Source organism: Protobothrops mucrosquamatus, unplaced genomic scaffold, assembly GCF_001527695.2.
Source record: "Protobothrops mucrosquamatus isolate PMUCROS unplaced genomic scaffold, P.Mucros_1.0 scaffold8, whole genome shotgun sequence".
NCBI classification, from domain to species: Eukaryota; Metazoa; Chordata; class Lepidosauria; order Squamata; family Viperidae; genus Protobothrops; species Protobothrops mucrosquamatus.
The window spans coordinates 2,621,428-2,638,901 of NW_015386395.1; the positions used below are offsets into that span (position 1 = coordinate 2,621,428).

Consider the following 17,474-nt stretch of genomic DNA (forward strand, 5'->3'; position numbering starts at 1 on the left):
GGGACTCAGGGCGGTGAACAGGCACATTAATAAAACAGCAATACCATAATATTTAAAAATATTCAAAACAAATTAAATTATTTGTCCTGTCCTAAAACCCACTATAATAATATAAAATTATACCCAATTTAAAAATTTTAGAGTTTCAGATTTATGCCAGACCGGCCTCTTGGAACAGATAGGTCTTTAGGGCTCGGCTGATAATGGTTTAATCCATTTCTTATAAAATGTTTAACTGAGATAATGGTTTTAGAGTATTCAGTTTCCCTCACAATTGTGTGGAGATGGTCAGTTTCTACACGGCATGTTTTCTGTTTCTTAAACTGCACACCAGCCCCCCAACCTGGCGCTCTCTGGAGGTGTTGGGATTATAAATGTGTCTGATTCACGTTGGCATGGGAATTGCAGTCCTGCACCTCTGGATGGCATCAGATGGGTGAAGGTGGATGTCTATAACCAGTCCTCGACTTATGATCGCAACTGAGCCCAAAATTTATGTTGCTAAGCGAGACATTTGTTAAGTGAGTTTTGCCCCCTTTTACGAACTTTCTTGCCACAGATGTTAAGTGAATCACTGCAGTTGTTAAGTGAGTAACATTAGTAACAGTGACAGTGAATCTGGCTTCCCCATTGACTTTGCTTGTCAAAAGGTCGCAAAAGGGGATCACGTGACCTCGGGACACTGCAGCCGTCATAAATACGAGTCAATTGCCAAGGGTCTGAATTTTGGTCACGTGACCATAGGGATGCTGTAAATGGTCACAAGTGTGAAAAACGGTCATAAGTCACTTTTTTCAGTGCCGTTGTAACTTTGAATGGTCACTAAATGAACGGTTGTAAGTTGAGGACTACCTGCACTCACTTAAGAGGAGGAACACCAAACCAAGTAGGGCAGAGGTGTGTGTGTGTGTGTGTGTGTGTGTGTGTGTGTATAAAAAGTCAAGATAGTGCTGTGCAATTGAGGCCCTGCTGTTTTTTATATGTAATTCAATGGGGACAATGTGGAGCTGGCAAATATGTAGTAAAATGACATTTTTGGGTTGGGCTTGGGGGAAAAAAACAGACCAAATTCAAATTCCTATTTAATTATAACAGTTCATTGGCTTGCTTCATCGGGATAGGATAAGATGGAACAAGTCCAGCATTGTTTTGGGTTAAAATGTGTCCTTTTATGCTCCAATGCAGTTTGTTTTTCATGTTTGCATGAGGTCTCACTCTTGATTCAATTAACCACGTTGTTCAAATAAGACTATAAAGATTATTTGCTCTTCATCAAACAATGGGTCCTATATATGAAGAGTCACAAGTCCCACTGAGACCAATTGATTAAAATAAGGCTTTCTCCTAGATCGGTATTTTTCAAACTTGGCAACTTTAAGACAGGCGGCTTGGGAATTGAAGTCCACACATCTTAAAAGTTGCCAGGTTTGAAAAACACTACTTTAGATAAATATACAAAAGCCTGTAGTCCATTATCAGGCCCAACTCTAGACATTTTGATGCCCTAGGCCAGGGGTGTCAAACTGCTGGCCGGCGGGCCGGATGCATCATAGCGAAACTGCGCCCACCCCATTGCCGGCAATGTCAAAAAAGTTGTGACATGTCACGTGACGTTGTGAGTTTGACACCCCTGCCCTAGGCATATTATGGGCTCTCCTATGACAGAACAGAATAACAGAATAACAGAGTTGGAAGAGACCTTGGAGGTCTTCTAGTCCAATCCCCCGCTCAGGCAGGAAACCCTATACCATTTCAGACAAATGGCTATCCAGTCTCTTCTTAAAAATTCCCAGTGTTGGAGCATTCACAACTTCTGGACGCAAGTTGTTCCACTGATTAATTGTTCTAACAGTCAGGAAATTTATCCTTAGTTCTAAGTGGTTTCTCTGCTTGATAGTTTCCATCCATTACTTCTTGTCCTGCCTTCAGGTGCTTTGGAGAATAGTTTGACACCCCCCCCCCCTTCTTCTTTGTGGCAACCCATATGGTTTGGTTCATCTTCCAATTTTCTTAGAAATGACTTCTTTTTCTTCAGGTTTTTTCGCTATATGCTTATGATTTTCTACTTTTTTTCTTTTCTCGGAGATTTTTACCTACTTACCCTGAATTACAGCAAATAATTTTAATTACTTCAGCACCCATTGTTGTCATATGGCAACCATTCTGTGAAATTAATATTGAGTGGACCATTGGCATGGAGCATGCTCTACTACCACTTATAACTTTAATAAGGTGTTGGTCACGTAACTTGCTAATCATGTGACTCTCTCATTCAGTAATTTAATGTCAAACCTTTGTCTAATATTATCAGCACCCTGAAGTCCCTAGCTGTAATAATAATCTTTTAAGATTTGCAACATCTGGTTAGGGTGCTGCTCACTACACTTGATTGACTTTGTGGGTATTTTCAAAAAGCATAGAAAGAAAATGTTCTAAAGCCATAAGAGAAGATTATCACATTTTATACTCATGCATTCTGGAAGTCTTTTCAGTTTTGTCAGTCTCTAAAATTTGGTACAGGTAGTCCTCGATTTACAACAGTTCATTTAGTGACCGTTCAAAGTTATAACGGCACTGCAAAAAGTGACTTACGACTGTTTTTCAGCTATGACCTTTCCAGCATCCCCATCATCATGTGATCAAAATTCAGATGCTTGGCAACTGGCTCATAGTTATGGCTGTGACTGTGTCCCAAGTTCATATGATCACCTTTTGCGACCTTTTGACAAGAAAAGTCAACGGGGAAGCCACATTCACTTAACAACCGGGTTATTAACTTATCAATGCAATGATTCACTTAACAACTATGGCAAGACAGGTTGTAAAGCTCACTTAACAAATGTCTCACTTAACCACAGAAATTTTAGGCTTAATTGTGATCGTAAGTTGAGGACTACCTGTACAGTAACAGACTGCCTGAATTGCCTAGGCCAGGGGTCTGCAACCTTGACAACTTTAAGATTTGTGGACTTCAGTTCCCAGTATTCCTCAGCCAAAGGAATTCTTGGAGCTGAAGTCCACAAATCTTAAAGTTGTCAAGGTTACAGACCCCTGGCCTAGGCCTAGAACCAGCTCTGCTATTATGAAGACACAGGTTGAAGACCTAGGATTGCATAGGGCTGCTTAGAAGCAGAATTATATCAGTATAGAAACATCATAGTCTGGAAATTTGTCCCAATTTATCACCAAATACATGCTTACAGGTAGTCTTTGAGTTATTACAATCGCAAGTGGTGATGGTTGCCTACACCTCGCTTAATGATGGGATGGGGGGAGAAAGGCGAGGGTCCCTGCAATCAGTCATAAGAACTAATCCGCTCGAATTTTGTGCACATGACTGTGGGCATTCACCTCGGTTCTGATTTACATGAAAGCTGGGACATGACCACTGAAGTAAAGACAAGGATAGAGAAAGCTCGAACAGCATTCTTCAAAATGAAAAAGGTCTTCTGCAGTCACGACATAAGCCTAAGACTGAAAATCAGGCTTGTCAGATGCTATATTTTTTCTATCCTGCTCTATGGTCTCTGACAGAAGGCCACCTGAAGAGACTAGAAGCATTTGAAATGTGGATTTACAGGCGTCTGTTACGTATAAGTTGGGTTGACAAGATCAGAAATGAGGAGGTGATAAGCCACCTGGGAAAGCCAAGGGAAATCATCAAAACAATTAAAAAACGAAAGTTAGAATATTTCGGACATGTGATACGACACCCAGAAAAATATGGCATACTCCATTTAATCCTCCAGGAAAAGATAGAAGGCAAATGAGGTCCAGGCAAAAGAAGAACACCGTGGCTTCAAAATCTAAGGGACTGGTTTGGACAAAACTCAGCAGCACTTTTTCGTGCAACTGCTGATAAAAACAAGATCGCCAACATCCAATAACGGATATGGCACAAGAAGAAGAGAAGATGACTGTGGGGGTGCTACAGTGACCATAACTTTGAAACCAGTGGTAATTAGCTCGGGGGGGGTTCCATCATAATTTCAAATGGTTGTTAAACAATTGGTTGTAAGTCATGGACTATCTGTACTTTAATTCACATCTTTGGTTTACCTTTTTAATTCTCTTTCAGGCTTTCTTTTCCATTTTGGAAACAAGACTTAATTTTCAGTAGCTAGATAGAAGTCCAAAGTTATAAAAACTAGAGAAAAACTTTGCTTATCAAAAGTCATTAACTTTGGTCATTTCCATAAGATTACACAACTCATTCCCTCCCAAACATCAGTGTTTTTATTATAATATCAGTTCTGTTAGTTCTATTGCAACAATTACTAGTTCTCCCCAATATACATTACTATTTTTTCACAGGCAGAGATGTGATACAATATGATTTTTAAATTTTTAATGTATTTCCCTGTTCCTTACCTTTCATTCTACTAATATGATAAATTACTTTGGAGAACTGAATTCTTGCATACTCCACAATAGATTTTGAATTTATTATGTCTGTTGCCTAAGCCACAGTATTTTTACTGACAAACCAAGCTTTGTCTTGAATAATGTATGGAAATACTATGTGTTATTGAGTCTTTCCTCCATGTCTCTTTCTAGGTTTATCTTTGTGCATCATGGGGGTGAGCCGAGGATGTTTGCTTTGTGTTAAAGTGAAAATGTTTGTGTTCAATCTCATCTTCTGGGTAAGTATGGCAAGTTTGTGTTTCTATAATGAATTTGAGTGAACTCTATGTTAAAATGGAAATGATGCATCAGAGAGCCTTCCTGCTTAACAGGCTTTCTTCGTGCCTTACAAGTCAGTGAATCTATTCTAGATCAGGAATATTTTCTATTAATTACTTAATGTCTGTCTGTCTGTCTGTCTAATTTAATAGTGAATGTGATCGAGGGCAACTTACAAGAAACAAGCAAGATATAAACAACAATTGGCAATGGACAATAATAATCAATAATAGGCAATCTGGCTCACATTGATAGTGTCTCCTGATAGGAACTTACTCATTGTTATAACAACCTTAATTATACTTGATGAAACTTGTAGGCTGCCCAACTCTCAAGGGCTCTGGGCAGTTCAGAATATTTTTTTAAAATAAATCAATAAAGATAAATGATAGCAAGCACAATGTGGTGAAGGCTCTCATTTTCCATCACTGAGAGCCTCGGTTAAAAAAACAGATCTTCATGCATCTTCCAAACATTAGCAGAGTTATAAACCTTTGTCTTATAGGACTGATGCTAGATTAAACAAAGTACAATGCAGAGTATATTTACTGATTCTATATTGTCATGACAAAACAATCTAAAACCAGGCTTTCATTTCCCTGCGCGCTCATTGACTGAGCTCTTATGATGTCATGGAACGTTTATAAACATTGGAACCCCACAGCGCCCACAACAATTGAACATTGGACTAGTTTCCATTGTAGAAGTGGAAGATCCTTTGAGGTGGTAGGGAGAGAGTTTGATAGACTGGAAAGGCAAAAAGTAATTGTGGGAATTAGGCTAATTATTTCTCCTGCAACGGGATCCTGGAACACAGTGAGAAGAGCTGAGCCTCCGTTCTTGATTATGTGAATGTGCTTCTCTTCTGTCTCTCCCTTTAGCTGGGTGGCTGTGGGGTGCTTGGCGTGGGCATATGGCTGGCCGCCACCCAAGGCCGCTTTGCTACCTTATCCTTCTCCTTCCCATCGCTGTCAGCAGCCGGACTCTTCATGGCAACAGGTGCCATCATCATGGTGGTGGGGTTCCTCGGATGCTTGGGGGCAGCCACAGAACATCGATGTCTCCTGATGACAGTAAGTAGCATCTCTTTGGACCATACTGTATGCACAAACAAGAGTCAAATGGAATGAATGTTAAATAAGCCCATTGGCAGAAGCAGGTACTATTTCTGGTCAGAGAAGGTGGTATCTACAGGACTTAATCTGAGGGGTCCTTGGTGCTCTCTGAGCTTGCTTGTTTTCTTGCCGACGTTTCATTACCCTAACTAGGTAACACCATCAGTGTTAGTAAGGAGTTGTTGTTCTCTGTCAGTTTATAATTCTGGTGTCTTGCCTGTCTGTGTGGGTGGGGGGAAGATACCAGAATATAAACTGACAGCAAACAGCACTCCTTACTAACACTGATGGTGTTACCTAGTTAGGGTAATGAAACGTGGGCAAGAAAACAAGCAAGCTCAGAGAGCACCAAGAACCCCTCATTTCAACCCTGAGCTATAAATCTTCTCCTTCATTAGGACTTAATCTGAAGCAATATTTGTCTACAGCAGAGTTCCCCAATGTTTCCGGCTTTGCGGACTGATGGGGGGTATGGGGGGAGAAGAGAAAGTTCTGTGCGAGTGGCCAGCAAGCGCCCGCATGTGCACGCAGCTCCATTTGCATGAGTGGTGTGCACATGCGCCTGCTGCTTACGCAAATGGAGCGTGCACACATGAGCTTACCCACTGCTCGTGCAAGTGAGGATGCACGTATGCATGCGCGCCTCGCCAGACATTTCTGAGGCCTGGTTGCGATCCCTTCATGGCCCACTAGCGGGTCGCGGACCACAGGTTGGGGACTCCTGGTCTACAGGACCTACTTAAAGACCAGGCATACCCAGTCTTAGAATACCATTCAGAAGCAATAAATTTCTGAGCAAGGATATTATCCCCAAGAAGGAGATCAAAAAAATCAAGATGGCGACCCCCAACTATGTTATCGACACCCCCCTATTTTTTTCTGCTCCCCCAAATTGATTGCATTTCAGACAACCTTTCTAAGAATTGCTTTCAGTCTTTTGGAAGCGTGACTTGTTTTCTTTTTCTCTCTTGAAGAGTTTCTTCCTTGGCACTCTTATCTTTTTATCTAATATACTGTAAGGCACAGACTCCTTTTCCTACGTTCGTGTACAAAATGCTGTGGGAATTGTGCATAAAAAATGGGTCTAAAGGCTTTAATAAATTAAAATAATAGAATTTAAAAATGTGCACTTTTGGGGGGGTGGCTATGTGCAGAGAAGTCTGGATGTAATTGTGCAGCTAGGGAACACATCTGGAGAGCATCAGACTGAGAAAGGTTGTGTTCCAACAGTCTGGTCATATATGCACAATCCTGTCAGTCCATTAAAAATATTGAGCAGTAAGGTTCACATGATAGAAACAATCCTAGCTAAAATATATACATAACTGTATACAGTATACAACTGTAGTCCTCATCTTATAACAGTTCATTTAGTGAGTGTTCAGAGTTACAACAGCACTGAAAAGAGGGACTTATAACCGTTTTTCACATGTTTTTCGGCATCCCCATGGTCATGTGATCAAAATCCAGAGGCTTGGCAACTGACTCATATTTATGACGGTTGCAGTGTCCCAGTGTCATGTAATTCCCTTTTGCGACCTTCTGACAAGCAAAGTCAATGGGGAAGCCAGATTCACTTAACAACCGCATGACTAACTTATCAAATGCAGTAAGTTACTTAACAACTGTGGCAAGAAAGGTCATAAAATGGGGCAAAATTCATTTATAATAATAATAATAATAACAATAAAATTATTATTATAAATAAAATAAATAAATAAAGACATTTAAAAAATGTCTCACTTAGCAACAGGAATTTTGAGCTCAATTGTGATTGTAAGTTAAGGACTACCTGTATAAACATAAAATACATCCTGGATTGATCAATTTATCCGTTTTTTCCTTAGTTCTTTCTGGTCCTTTCTACCCTCTTTCTCCTGGAACTGGTTGGGTTGCTAGTTTTTTTCACTTGCCGGGATAAGGTAAGGATCCTTATTTTCATATATTTAGAAAAATCAGAAGGAATAGGGGCACAAGAGATTGCTTAAAGAAAAGCCTCATTGCTCTGCATTCCAGTGATTATGGCATCAACAATATCAGAAATGTGTTTCACGATATGAATTCCCAGTATCCAAAGAGGTATGTAATAATACAGATTCAATTTCACGGAATGAGGAAAGAATCCATTATCCAGGTACTGTGTTTCCGTAAAAATAAGACCGGGTCTTATTTTTGCTCCAAAAGACATATTAGGGTTTATTTTCCAGTTAGGACTTATATTCAGGGGAAATACGGTACTAAATGTGTCTGTCTGGCTGACAATCTTAACTGGGGCTTATTTTTGGGGTGGGGCTTATATTACGAGCATCCTGAAAAATCATGCTAGGGCTTGTGTTCCGGTTAGGTCTTATTTTCAGAGAAACACAGTAGTCCTTGACTTTCAACCATTCTTTAGACATTGTTCGAAGTTACAGCAACTTATGACTGGTCCTTGCAATTACAAATGTTGCTGCATCCCCAGTCACATGATCAGAATTCTGGCAGTAGGCAACGGGCATGTACTTATGACAGTTGCAGCATCCTTTGGTCATGTGATCACCATTTGAAACCTTCCCAGCCAGCTTCTGACAAGCAAAATCCCATTGATTTTGGGAAGCCGGATTTGCTTAACAACCAAATGATCCACTTAACAACTGCAGTGATTCACTTAATAACCATGGCAAATAAAATTGGATGCAACTCATTTAAGAAACTGCCTTGCTTATGAATTCTGGTCTCTGTGGTGGTTGTAAGTAGAGGGCTACTTCGATGGACTTAATTCTTCATTTCCAAAGCTTAAAGGTGACAAAGCTACAGCTCAAGTTTGACACCCTCAAAAATGTCCTTTGACGAGGTAGAGCACGTATTCATTTTTTAAAAAAAACAAAATAATTGGGAGAAACAATTATTATCCTGGCTAAGTCATCTTCTTTGCTTCTGCATGGTCAAGAGATCAGGTCAGTCATACAAAGTTTGGTGCTATGTATCAGAAAATACAATATTTAATAGTCATATACCAATGTAGTCATACTATCCATCTGTTCCTACCTTAATGTGTCCAGAACTGATGTTGATGATATGAGAGAGAAAAAAAATATGCAGGTTTACTTTCAGCCTCTCCTGTTTTCCAACTGCAGGTCGAAGAAACCTGTTAGGAAACTGGAAAATTTGCATTTGAGCATAGAATAGGGTTTCTCAAACTCAACAATATATGGACTTCAACTCCCAGAATTCCCCCAGCCAGACATGTTCTACGTGTTGTAGTATGTCCTAGCAAGCAAAGGTGCCCTTTTATAGGATACTCCATTCCATGTCGATACACAAACTTGTTGGCTTGTTTTGAAGTTTCCCATCCCATAAAAGTTCCCTTTAATCAGATTACTTAATGTTTGTGTCCCCGGGTAATGGTATTTTGATAATCTTAAAGGTGATATTAAAAGAACAGACTGAAGTGTTAAGTACAGGTGGTCCTTGACTTACAACAGTTCATTTAGTGACCGTTCAACGTTACAACGGTACTGAAAAAAGTGACTTATGACCATTTTTCACACGACTGTTGCAGCATCCCCAAGGTTAAATAATCAAAATTCAGTTGCTTGGCAACTGACTCGTATTTATGACGGCTGCAGTGCCCCGGGATCAAGTGATCAGCTTCTGCGACCTTGTGCCAAGCAAAGTCAAATGGGGAATCCAGATTCATTTAAGAACCATTTTACTAACTTAATGTGATGATTCACTTAACAACTGTGGCAAGACAAGTTGTACAATGGGGCAAATTCACTTAACAAATGTTTCGCTAAGCAACATAATTTTTGAGCTCAGTTGTGGTTGTAACTCGAGGATTACCTGTATACAAATACAGCTTGCCAGTATATGAAATATTTTAATATCAAGTTTCCCTGTCTAAGACTCTAACCAGTCCAAAGTACCCTGTTTCAGCATAGATCAGGGGTGGCCGGATGCATCATGCCGAAACCGCGCCCACCACATTGCCGGCAATGGAAAAAAAGTTGTGATAAGTCACAACACGTCATGTGACGTTGCGAGTTTGACACCCCTGGCATAGATCATTCCAACTCCCCTCAATTTTTTTGGAGAAGGCTTCTTAATCACCACTGTGAGGATCGAAAACTTGGTTCAGCAATCACCACCCCAACCCCAGACATTTACTTGAAACACTAAAAAAAAAAATCATTTGATACATGTAGTATGTCTCTCCTCCAGTTTGATCAATATGCTCAGTCTAACCTCAAGGAAGGACTCAAACTCTACGGCACAGAAGACAATGTGGGATTAACCAAAGCCTGGGACCTTGCGCAAAATGAGGTGTGTAAAAAACTGTTCAGTATGGTACCTACCTCGTTTGAAGCCATTGGGAGTTTTTCCTGATACCAGGGACAAACACACACATGTCCCCCCCTTTTTTTTCTTCTTCTTGCTTTGCAGTTTCGTTGTTGTGGGGTACGGAACTACACCGATTGGTTTGAGATGCGGAATGGCACATGGGTTCCTGAGTCCTGCTGCTTACAGCGAAGTGATGGTTGTCAAAGGGACAGTGCCAGCTGGTGGAAAGAGGTGAGTTGGCAGCCAAGGATTGTGCTGAAGGTGATTGAAGAAAATATATGTAGCTTAGGCTTGAACTGTGGAGTCCTTGGCGCTCTCTGAGCTTGGGAGTTTCGTTGCAGACATTTCATTACCAAACTAGGTAACATCATCAGTGCACGGAGATTATTGGGAATTCCCTTTCCTGCAATGGTTTCCAATCTGGCACCTTTTCTAAGAGAGTCTGTGTAAGGTTCTGCCTCAGCTGTCCCCTCAGGAAAGCATGGCTCTTGAAACAGGCATCATTTCAAAAGGGATCTTTTACTGAGAGAAAGTGATTGCAAGGAAGTAAGGCGGAATCTGAAGTTCCCTGCAAAAGCATTAAGCTAAAAGTCCCATTTCCCCAGCCCCACCCCAATGCCCCAACCTATCAGGAGCCCATCTGCTGGTGTGAAGATGTGAGAACTTCCAGCTGAAAAGGTGATAACCAGCCATTCTCTGGTGCCTCCTCCTTACTAGCCAGCAGGAGTCAAAGCAGATGGCCCTGAGGCTTCCCCCCCTCCCTATTTCCCAATTTGGAAACATCCTCAATCCACAATAACTCCTGCTCCCCCTCCCCTAGGAATGGCAGCTTTCTGATAGGGACCTGACACTCTGTAAAGCAAGAGTCTTCAAACTTGGCCCTTTTATGACTTGTGGACTTCAACTCCCAGAATTCCTCAGCCAGGCATGCCTGGCTGAGAAATTCTGGTGGTTGAAGTCCACAAGTCATAAAAGGACCAAGTTTGAAGACCCCTGCTATAAAGATTCAACTGCCAGACTGAAGCACAAGAGAATTGCGGGAGGCCTGTAGACATCTCCTTCCTGCCTGGATGACCTTCCAGGTTCCTCAACCCCAGTGCTCTATTGAGTTTGTTTATGCAACGACGCACAACCTGAAATTCCACCTTGCAACTGGCTGTCCTCTCCTCTGTGTGTTTATGATTTTAAGGATGTCTATCAATTTCAACATTAAATAACAATAGTGTTTGTATATGTATGTGTGTGTAAACGTGAGTGAGCCCAAAATTGAGCCCTCGATCATGATTGAGCCCAAAATTTCTGTTGCTAAGTGAGACAGTTGTTTATATGCATTTTGCCGTTTTATGATCTTTCTTGCCAAAGTGATTAAGTGAATCACTGCAGGTGATTAAGCCAGTAACACAGCTTAACATCATTGCAGGTGTTAAGCCAGTAACACGGTGGCTAAGTGAATCTGGCTTCCCCATTGATTTTGCTTGTCAGAAGGTCGCAAAAGATGATCACATGACCTTGGGATGCTGCAACCGTCATAACCACATGCCAGTTGCCAAGCATCTGAATTCTGATCATGTGGTCATGGGGATGCTGCAATGGTTGTAAGCGTGAAAAATGTGTGACATGAGTTTTGTCCCATTTTACAACTTTTCTTGCCACATTTATTAACTGAATCACTGCAGTTGCTAAATTAGTACCACGGTTAAGTGGATCTGGCTTTCCCATTGACTTTGCTTGTCAGAAGGTTGCAAAAGGGGATCACATGACTGACTCCAGGACACTGCAACCGTTGTAAATGTGGGCCGGTTGTCAAGCATCCGAATGTAAATCGCGTGACCCTGGGGATGCTGCCAGGGTTGTCAGTGTGAAAAATGGTCATAAGTCAATTTTTTTCAGTGCCCTTGTAACTTTGAATAGTCACTAAATGAACCATTGTAAGTCGGGACTACCTGTATGTACAGATGTAGTTCCAATTCTAAAGTAGAGACAACCTTCTTTTTCTGATTCCTGTCATGTTTCCCAAATTTACTTTTGAAAGTATAATGCCTCTATGTTCAAGAAGCACCTGAAAAGTGCTAGGGGCCATTACTTGCTGATCTTTTCCAGGAGCAGAGTTAATGGCCATAATATAATACAGGTAGTCCTCGACTTATAACAGTTCATTTAGCAACTGTTTGAAATTATAACAGCACTGAAAAAAGTGACTTATGACCATTTTTCATACTTACGACCATTACAGCCTCCCCTTGGCCACATGATCAAAATTCAGATGCTTGGCAGATGACTCATATTTATGATGGTTACAGTGTTCCAGAGTTATGTGATCCATTTTTGAGACCTTCTGATAAGCAAAGTAAAGGGGGAAGCCAGAGTCACTTAAGAACCGTGTTACTAACTTAACAACTGCATTGATTCACTTAGCAGCTGTGGCAAGGAAGGTCATAAAATGGGGCAAAATTCACCTGTCTTGTTTAGCAACAGAAACTTTGGGCTCCACTGTGTTTGTAACTTGAGGACTACTTTATACAAATAGTCCTCAACTTATAATCACAAATGGGACCAGAATGTTTATTGCTAAGCAATACGGTTCTTAGGTGAGCTGCGCCTGATGTACAATCTTTTTTTGCCACTGTTGTTAAATGAATCACATGGTTGTTAAGTGAATCCTGCTTGACTTTGCTTGCTGAAAGCCAGCTGGAGAGGTCACAAATGGTGATCACCTGATCCTGGGACACTGCAAAAAATGTGATTACATGTTGGTCACCAAATGTCTGAATGTTGATCCTGTGACCATGGGGATGCTGTGATGCTGTGTGTGAGGACTGATTGTAAGTCACATTTTTCAGTGCTGTTGTAACATTGAACAGTGACTAAATGAAAGGCTGTAGTCAAGGGTTACCTGTATGGGACATTCCTCCCAAGGTTTCCTAACCACTGTTTTATGGGCTTCTCTTTATTTTCTTTGCAGCCTTGCTATGAGAAGGTGAAACGCTGGCTAGCGGAGAACATCTTTGCAATGGGCATTTTTGCTGCCTGTATCATTGTTGTCCAGGTGAGATGATCAGAGCACCAATGGCAGATGGAGTAACCTAGACTAGGGGTAGGCAACCTCGGCTCTTTTATGACTCATGGACTTCAACTCCCAGAAGTATGCTGACTCAGGAATTCTGGGAGTTGAAGTCCATGAGTCATAAAAGAGACGAGGTTGCCTACCCCTGACCTAGACCAATGTTTTTCTCAATCTTGGCAACTTTAAGATATGTGGACCAACTCCCAGAATCTGGGAGTGGGAAGTCCATACATCTTAAAGTTGCCATGGTTGAAAAGCACTGACCTAGACATGTAGCAAGATTTCTTTGAAAGATCTCTATTCTCACCCCAAAGAGCAAGGGTGGGGAACGATAGTCCTGTTATGACTTATGGACTTCAACTCTCAGGAATTCTGGGAATTGAAGTCCACAAGTCACAAAAGGGCCATCGTTCTCCACCTCTGACATAGAGCAAGGGAATGCAAGCACCTCTCCCACCCCTCTTGGGGAGGTTATTTTTTCCTGAATTCCTCAAAGTTAACACCTGCAAATCTGAATGCACAATTTTCAGTTGAATGAGGAACAAGTAAAAATGGGCTTGCAATCTTCCCCTAGATTTAACGTACTTTTTTTTGTGCTTAATCCTCTTTAACCTAAAATAAAGCAGTAGACACTTAAATCTTTGCCTGCTCAGATGGCACCATACATCACCTCAAGTCTCCTGCTGCACTTGGAGGATAAAAAGAAATATGCACACAACAAAGTGTGATTTTTTTTCTTTTAAAAAAATGGAGACTACATATCATGAGAAAAAGAGCAAAGACCAGGTAGTAGAAGAAAAGCCAGCTGTACAGCTCATTAAAGTTATGTAGGTTCAACAAAGACAGCATGTTATGTTTTGGTCATATAATGTGCAAGATAGCAATGAGATCAGAAAAGCAGTATGCATTAAATATAAAAATAATGCAAAGGATTTAAGTTTTTGGCCACTGTTAAAAAGCCAGTTTCACTGGTTTCTAAGATTTCATCAAGCATGGCTTACGGTTCAAACTGCAAAACTTTCAATGGCCACTGGATGGCAGGAAAGAGGTAAATTTTCAGCATTCCTCTGCTGACATCTAGTGTTTGCATAATTTTAGAAGTTATAGCCTAGCTGCAGATCTGATACCATAGAACAGGAGTGTCAAACTGCCAGCCCATGGGCCAGTTGCATCATGCAGAGGCCACGCCCACCCCAGCTCTGGCAATGCAAAAAAAGTTGCCATACGGCGCAACGTGTCACATGAGTTTGACACCCGTGCCATAGAAGGAAGATAATAGAATTGGCAAGTTACTTTTTAAATGTGACCAACACCCAGAGAGAATATTCAGCTCACTAAAATTTGTTTGGTTTCTATCCTGCCTTTTCCTTCAGGAGCTCAAGGCCTCATATATAGTGTCCCTTCCTGCCTTTTTATTCCCACAATTACTAGTGATGGAGAAGAAGTGGCAAAAACTGCCAGGGAATTTCTTTGGCTGAGGTAAACTTGAACCTGAGTCTCCCTCAGTGTCAGCAGCACCCTGGATGTTATATCCCCACCAGATGCTCTAAAGTGGCCTTCTCCAACCAGATCCCTCTAATTTTCAACCTATGTGGAGAATGCCAGGCTGAGGAAAGTTGTGTTACTAGCATAATATGTACTACCTGTTTTTGCACTATCCAAAATTTCATTAAGGCAGCAAGATGGCTGGTAGAAAAGGTGCGGAGAAGGGCCCTGCCTGCTCTATTCACTTTCTAGTTAAACCTGGTTAAACTTAGTTTGAAAAAGAGAGGGGGGAGAAAGTACACCTTCTGTACCCATCCATTGCTGCTCAGAACAGAAGATCTTCTGATGAACTAGTTCAGGGGTAGGCAACCTTGGCTCTTTTATGACTCGTGGACTTCAACTCCCAGAATTCCTGAGCCAGTATGGCTGGCTCAGGAATTCTGGGAGTTGAAGTCCATGAGTCATAAAAGAGCCAAGGTTGCCTACCCCTGAACTAGGTCATATGGGGCTAGGCTTAGAACAATGTTTCTCAATCTTGGCAAATTTAAAATGTGTGGACTTCAACTCCCAGAATTCTTCAGCCATTACAGGGATTGGGGAATTCTGGGAGTTGAAGTCCAAAATTTTAAAGTTGCCAAGAATGAGAAGTAGTAGGTTAGAATATTATCAGTTAGTTTCTACGTGTCCAAGCAGTGAGATTACTTCATGGCCCAAGCCAAGAGCTGGCAGTACTTGCTTATGTTTTGGAGCAGACAAGGAACAGGCATTTCCAAGAGATAAGAGTACCATAAGCTGGGCTAGGGCTTCTGTTCTTTTTCTGACTAAATCTTTCTCTATTCCTTTAGGTCTTGGGTATCGTGTTCTCCATGCTGATGTACTGCCAAGTTCGGAGGGTAGAGAAATACTATGACTGACTCCATCCAAGTCCATTCCATGTCCTTTCAAATTTGGGGACATGAGATGCAGAAGGATCAAGAGCATTTTTCGCTCCTCTGGAGTTTTTTTGCATTGGTCCCTTCCCGCATCTTCTTTCAGTTTCTCTTCTTCAGGTGAAAACCAGTTCTGATGCTTGGTAGGTTCATATCATGTGTGAAAGAGGGGCTCTCTCTTCCCATAATAACCAATTCTCCTGAGGAACTTCATCTCTGTTTCTATTGTCCATAAGTTTAACTCCTAAGCAAAGCTCTTATTTACATCTTCTCCCTATATTTTATGATGTGGTCCCTCCAACCTCCTGCTTTGTATACAACAAGAATAAAACAAGCACCAATAAAACAATATTTATCTTTTAGATAGTGCATTTGGTACCTGTTGTCTATTTATAGTTTGTGTTATGATTTAGTTGCACCTATAACTGTATTTTAAAAAGGCTGGGATGTTGACTAAAAACTTGAGATTGGCTGAGTAAAAACATCGTAGAATTATACGTATTATTCATGTCCCATTTTACTTGAGAAAAGCAAAAATGAATTTAATGGCAAAGCAATGTTTCCAATGAACATTGATGGGAAAAGTGGCAGTATTTCATCGAACAAAATTCCTGTTGCAGCCCTTCCATTTTAGGCAGTTATAAGAAGTCACCCGCTTGTCTTTTCATATTACAAGTAGTCCTCAACTTATGACCACAATTGAGCCCAAAATTTCTGTTGCTAAGCAAGACAGTTAAGTGAATTTTGCCCCATTTTATGACCTTTCTTGCCACAGTTGTTAAGTGAATCACTGCAGTTGTTCAGTTAGTAACACAATTGTTAAGTGAGTCTGGCTTCCCCATTGACTTTGCTCGTCAGGAGGTCACAAAAGGTGATGCTGCAACCATCATAAATATGAGCCAGTTGTCAAGCATTTTAATTTTGATCACATGACCATGGGAACACTGCAACAGTCATTAGTGTGAAAAATGGTCATAAGTCAACTTTTTTCAGTGCTGCTGTAACTAAACAGTCACTAAATGAACTGATGTAACTCCAGGACTATATTACTTGGAGTGCAGTTTCAATGCTTTTAACTTTCTGGAGACTTCCCTGGTATTTTTTTTTTTTTCATTTAAATTATCTTTCTCTAACTTGTGCTTCAGAACTCCTGCCAACACTGCTGATTTCTACCCTAAAAACTCAGAAAGACAATACAGCAAAAGGAGCTGGTAAAAGACAACTTTTTATTATTATTATTATTATTATTGGCTTATAGGCTGGCAGGAAGGAGAAAAAAAAATATCCTCTCTCTTCCAATTCACCAATCGTCTTTGGACAAAAATAGAGGGTTTGGGCCAAAAATGGCTCTTGAAAATCTGATATAAAAGTAGGCTGGGGTGGAGGGGGATCAGTCTGAGGCTGTACGCAGCTCCTAGACCCTTTCGCATCCCACCTGCCACAGGGTGGAAGGGCACATTGGCGCCAACCTCCCCAAGAGTAAAAAGGACCCTGAAATTGTACTCCTGAAAATGGGGAGAGTTTACATGTAGGAGAAAGGAGAAAAAAAAAACACGGCAAAATGGCACCGGCCCTTCCTTCCATTTACTGTTCCTCAAAGGGACAGTTAATTTTAAACCAAAGTATACACAAGCCCAGTTTGTGTGCAAAGGATCTTCTTTTAAGACACTTACTAGGGAGGAAAAAAAAGAGAGATGGAGAATTTCTAAGAACTTGCTGCAGAAAGATTGATGGGTGGGTGGGGGTGGCAGAGGCAGAGCACAGTGGTAGAGCTACTTTTGTCAGGGTGTCTCTAGTGTTCCTGTCTTCGTGTGCGTGTGTTTTGTCAAGGTGTGTCAGAAGCCCCTCTCAGAAGAGCTGTTATAGCTAAGTCAG

The 17,474-nt window shown here is 41.1% G+C and overlaps 1 protein-coding gene across 2 annotated transcripts in view; it reads left to right on the plus strand.

Moving 5' to 3' along the window:
* Positions 1 to 15,958, plus strand: part of LOC107282549 (tetraspanin-4) — a 23,770-nt gene extending 7,812 nt beyond the window's left edge. For both annotated transcript variants that reach the window (XM_015810345.1, XM_015810344.1), the window contains exons 2-8: positions 4,558 to 4,643; positions 5,565 to 5,756; positions 7,646 to 7,720; positions 10,002 to 10,103; positions 10,224 to 10,352; positions 13,084 to 13,167; positions 15,516 to 15,958. In XM_015810345.1, coding sequence (XP_015665831.1) covers positions 4,575 to 4,643; positions 5,565 to 5,756; positions 7,646 to 7,720; positions 10,002 to 10,103; positions 10,224 to 10,352; positions 13,084 to 13,167; positions 15,516 to 15,584 — 720 coding nt within the window. In that variant the 5' untranslated portion in view covers positions 4,558 to 4,574 and the 3' untranslated portion in view covers positions 15,585 to 15,958. The remainder of the gene's footprint in view (positions 1 to 4,557; positions 4,644 to 5,564; positions 5,757 to 7,645; positions 7,721 to 10,001; positions 10,104 to 10,223; positions 10,353 to 13,083; positions 13,168 to 15,515) is intronic.
* The last annotated feature ends 1,516 nt before the right edge of the window (positions 15,959 to 17,474 follow it).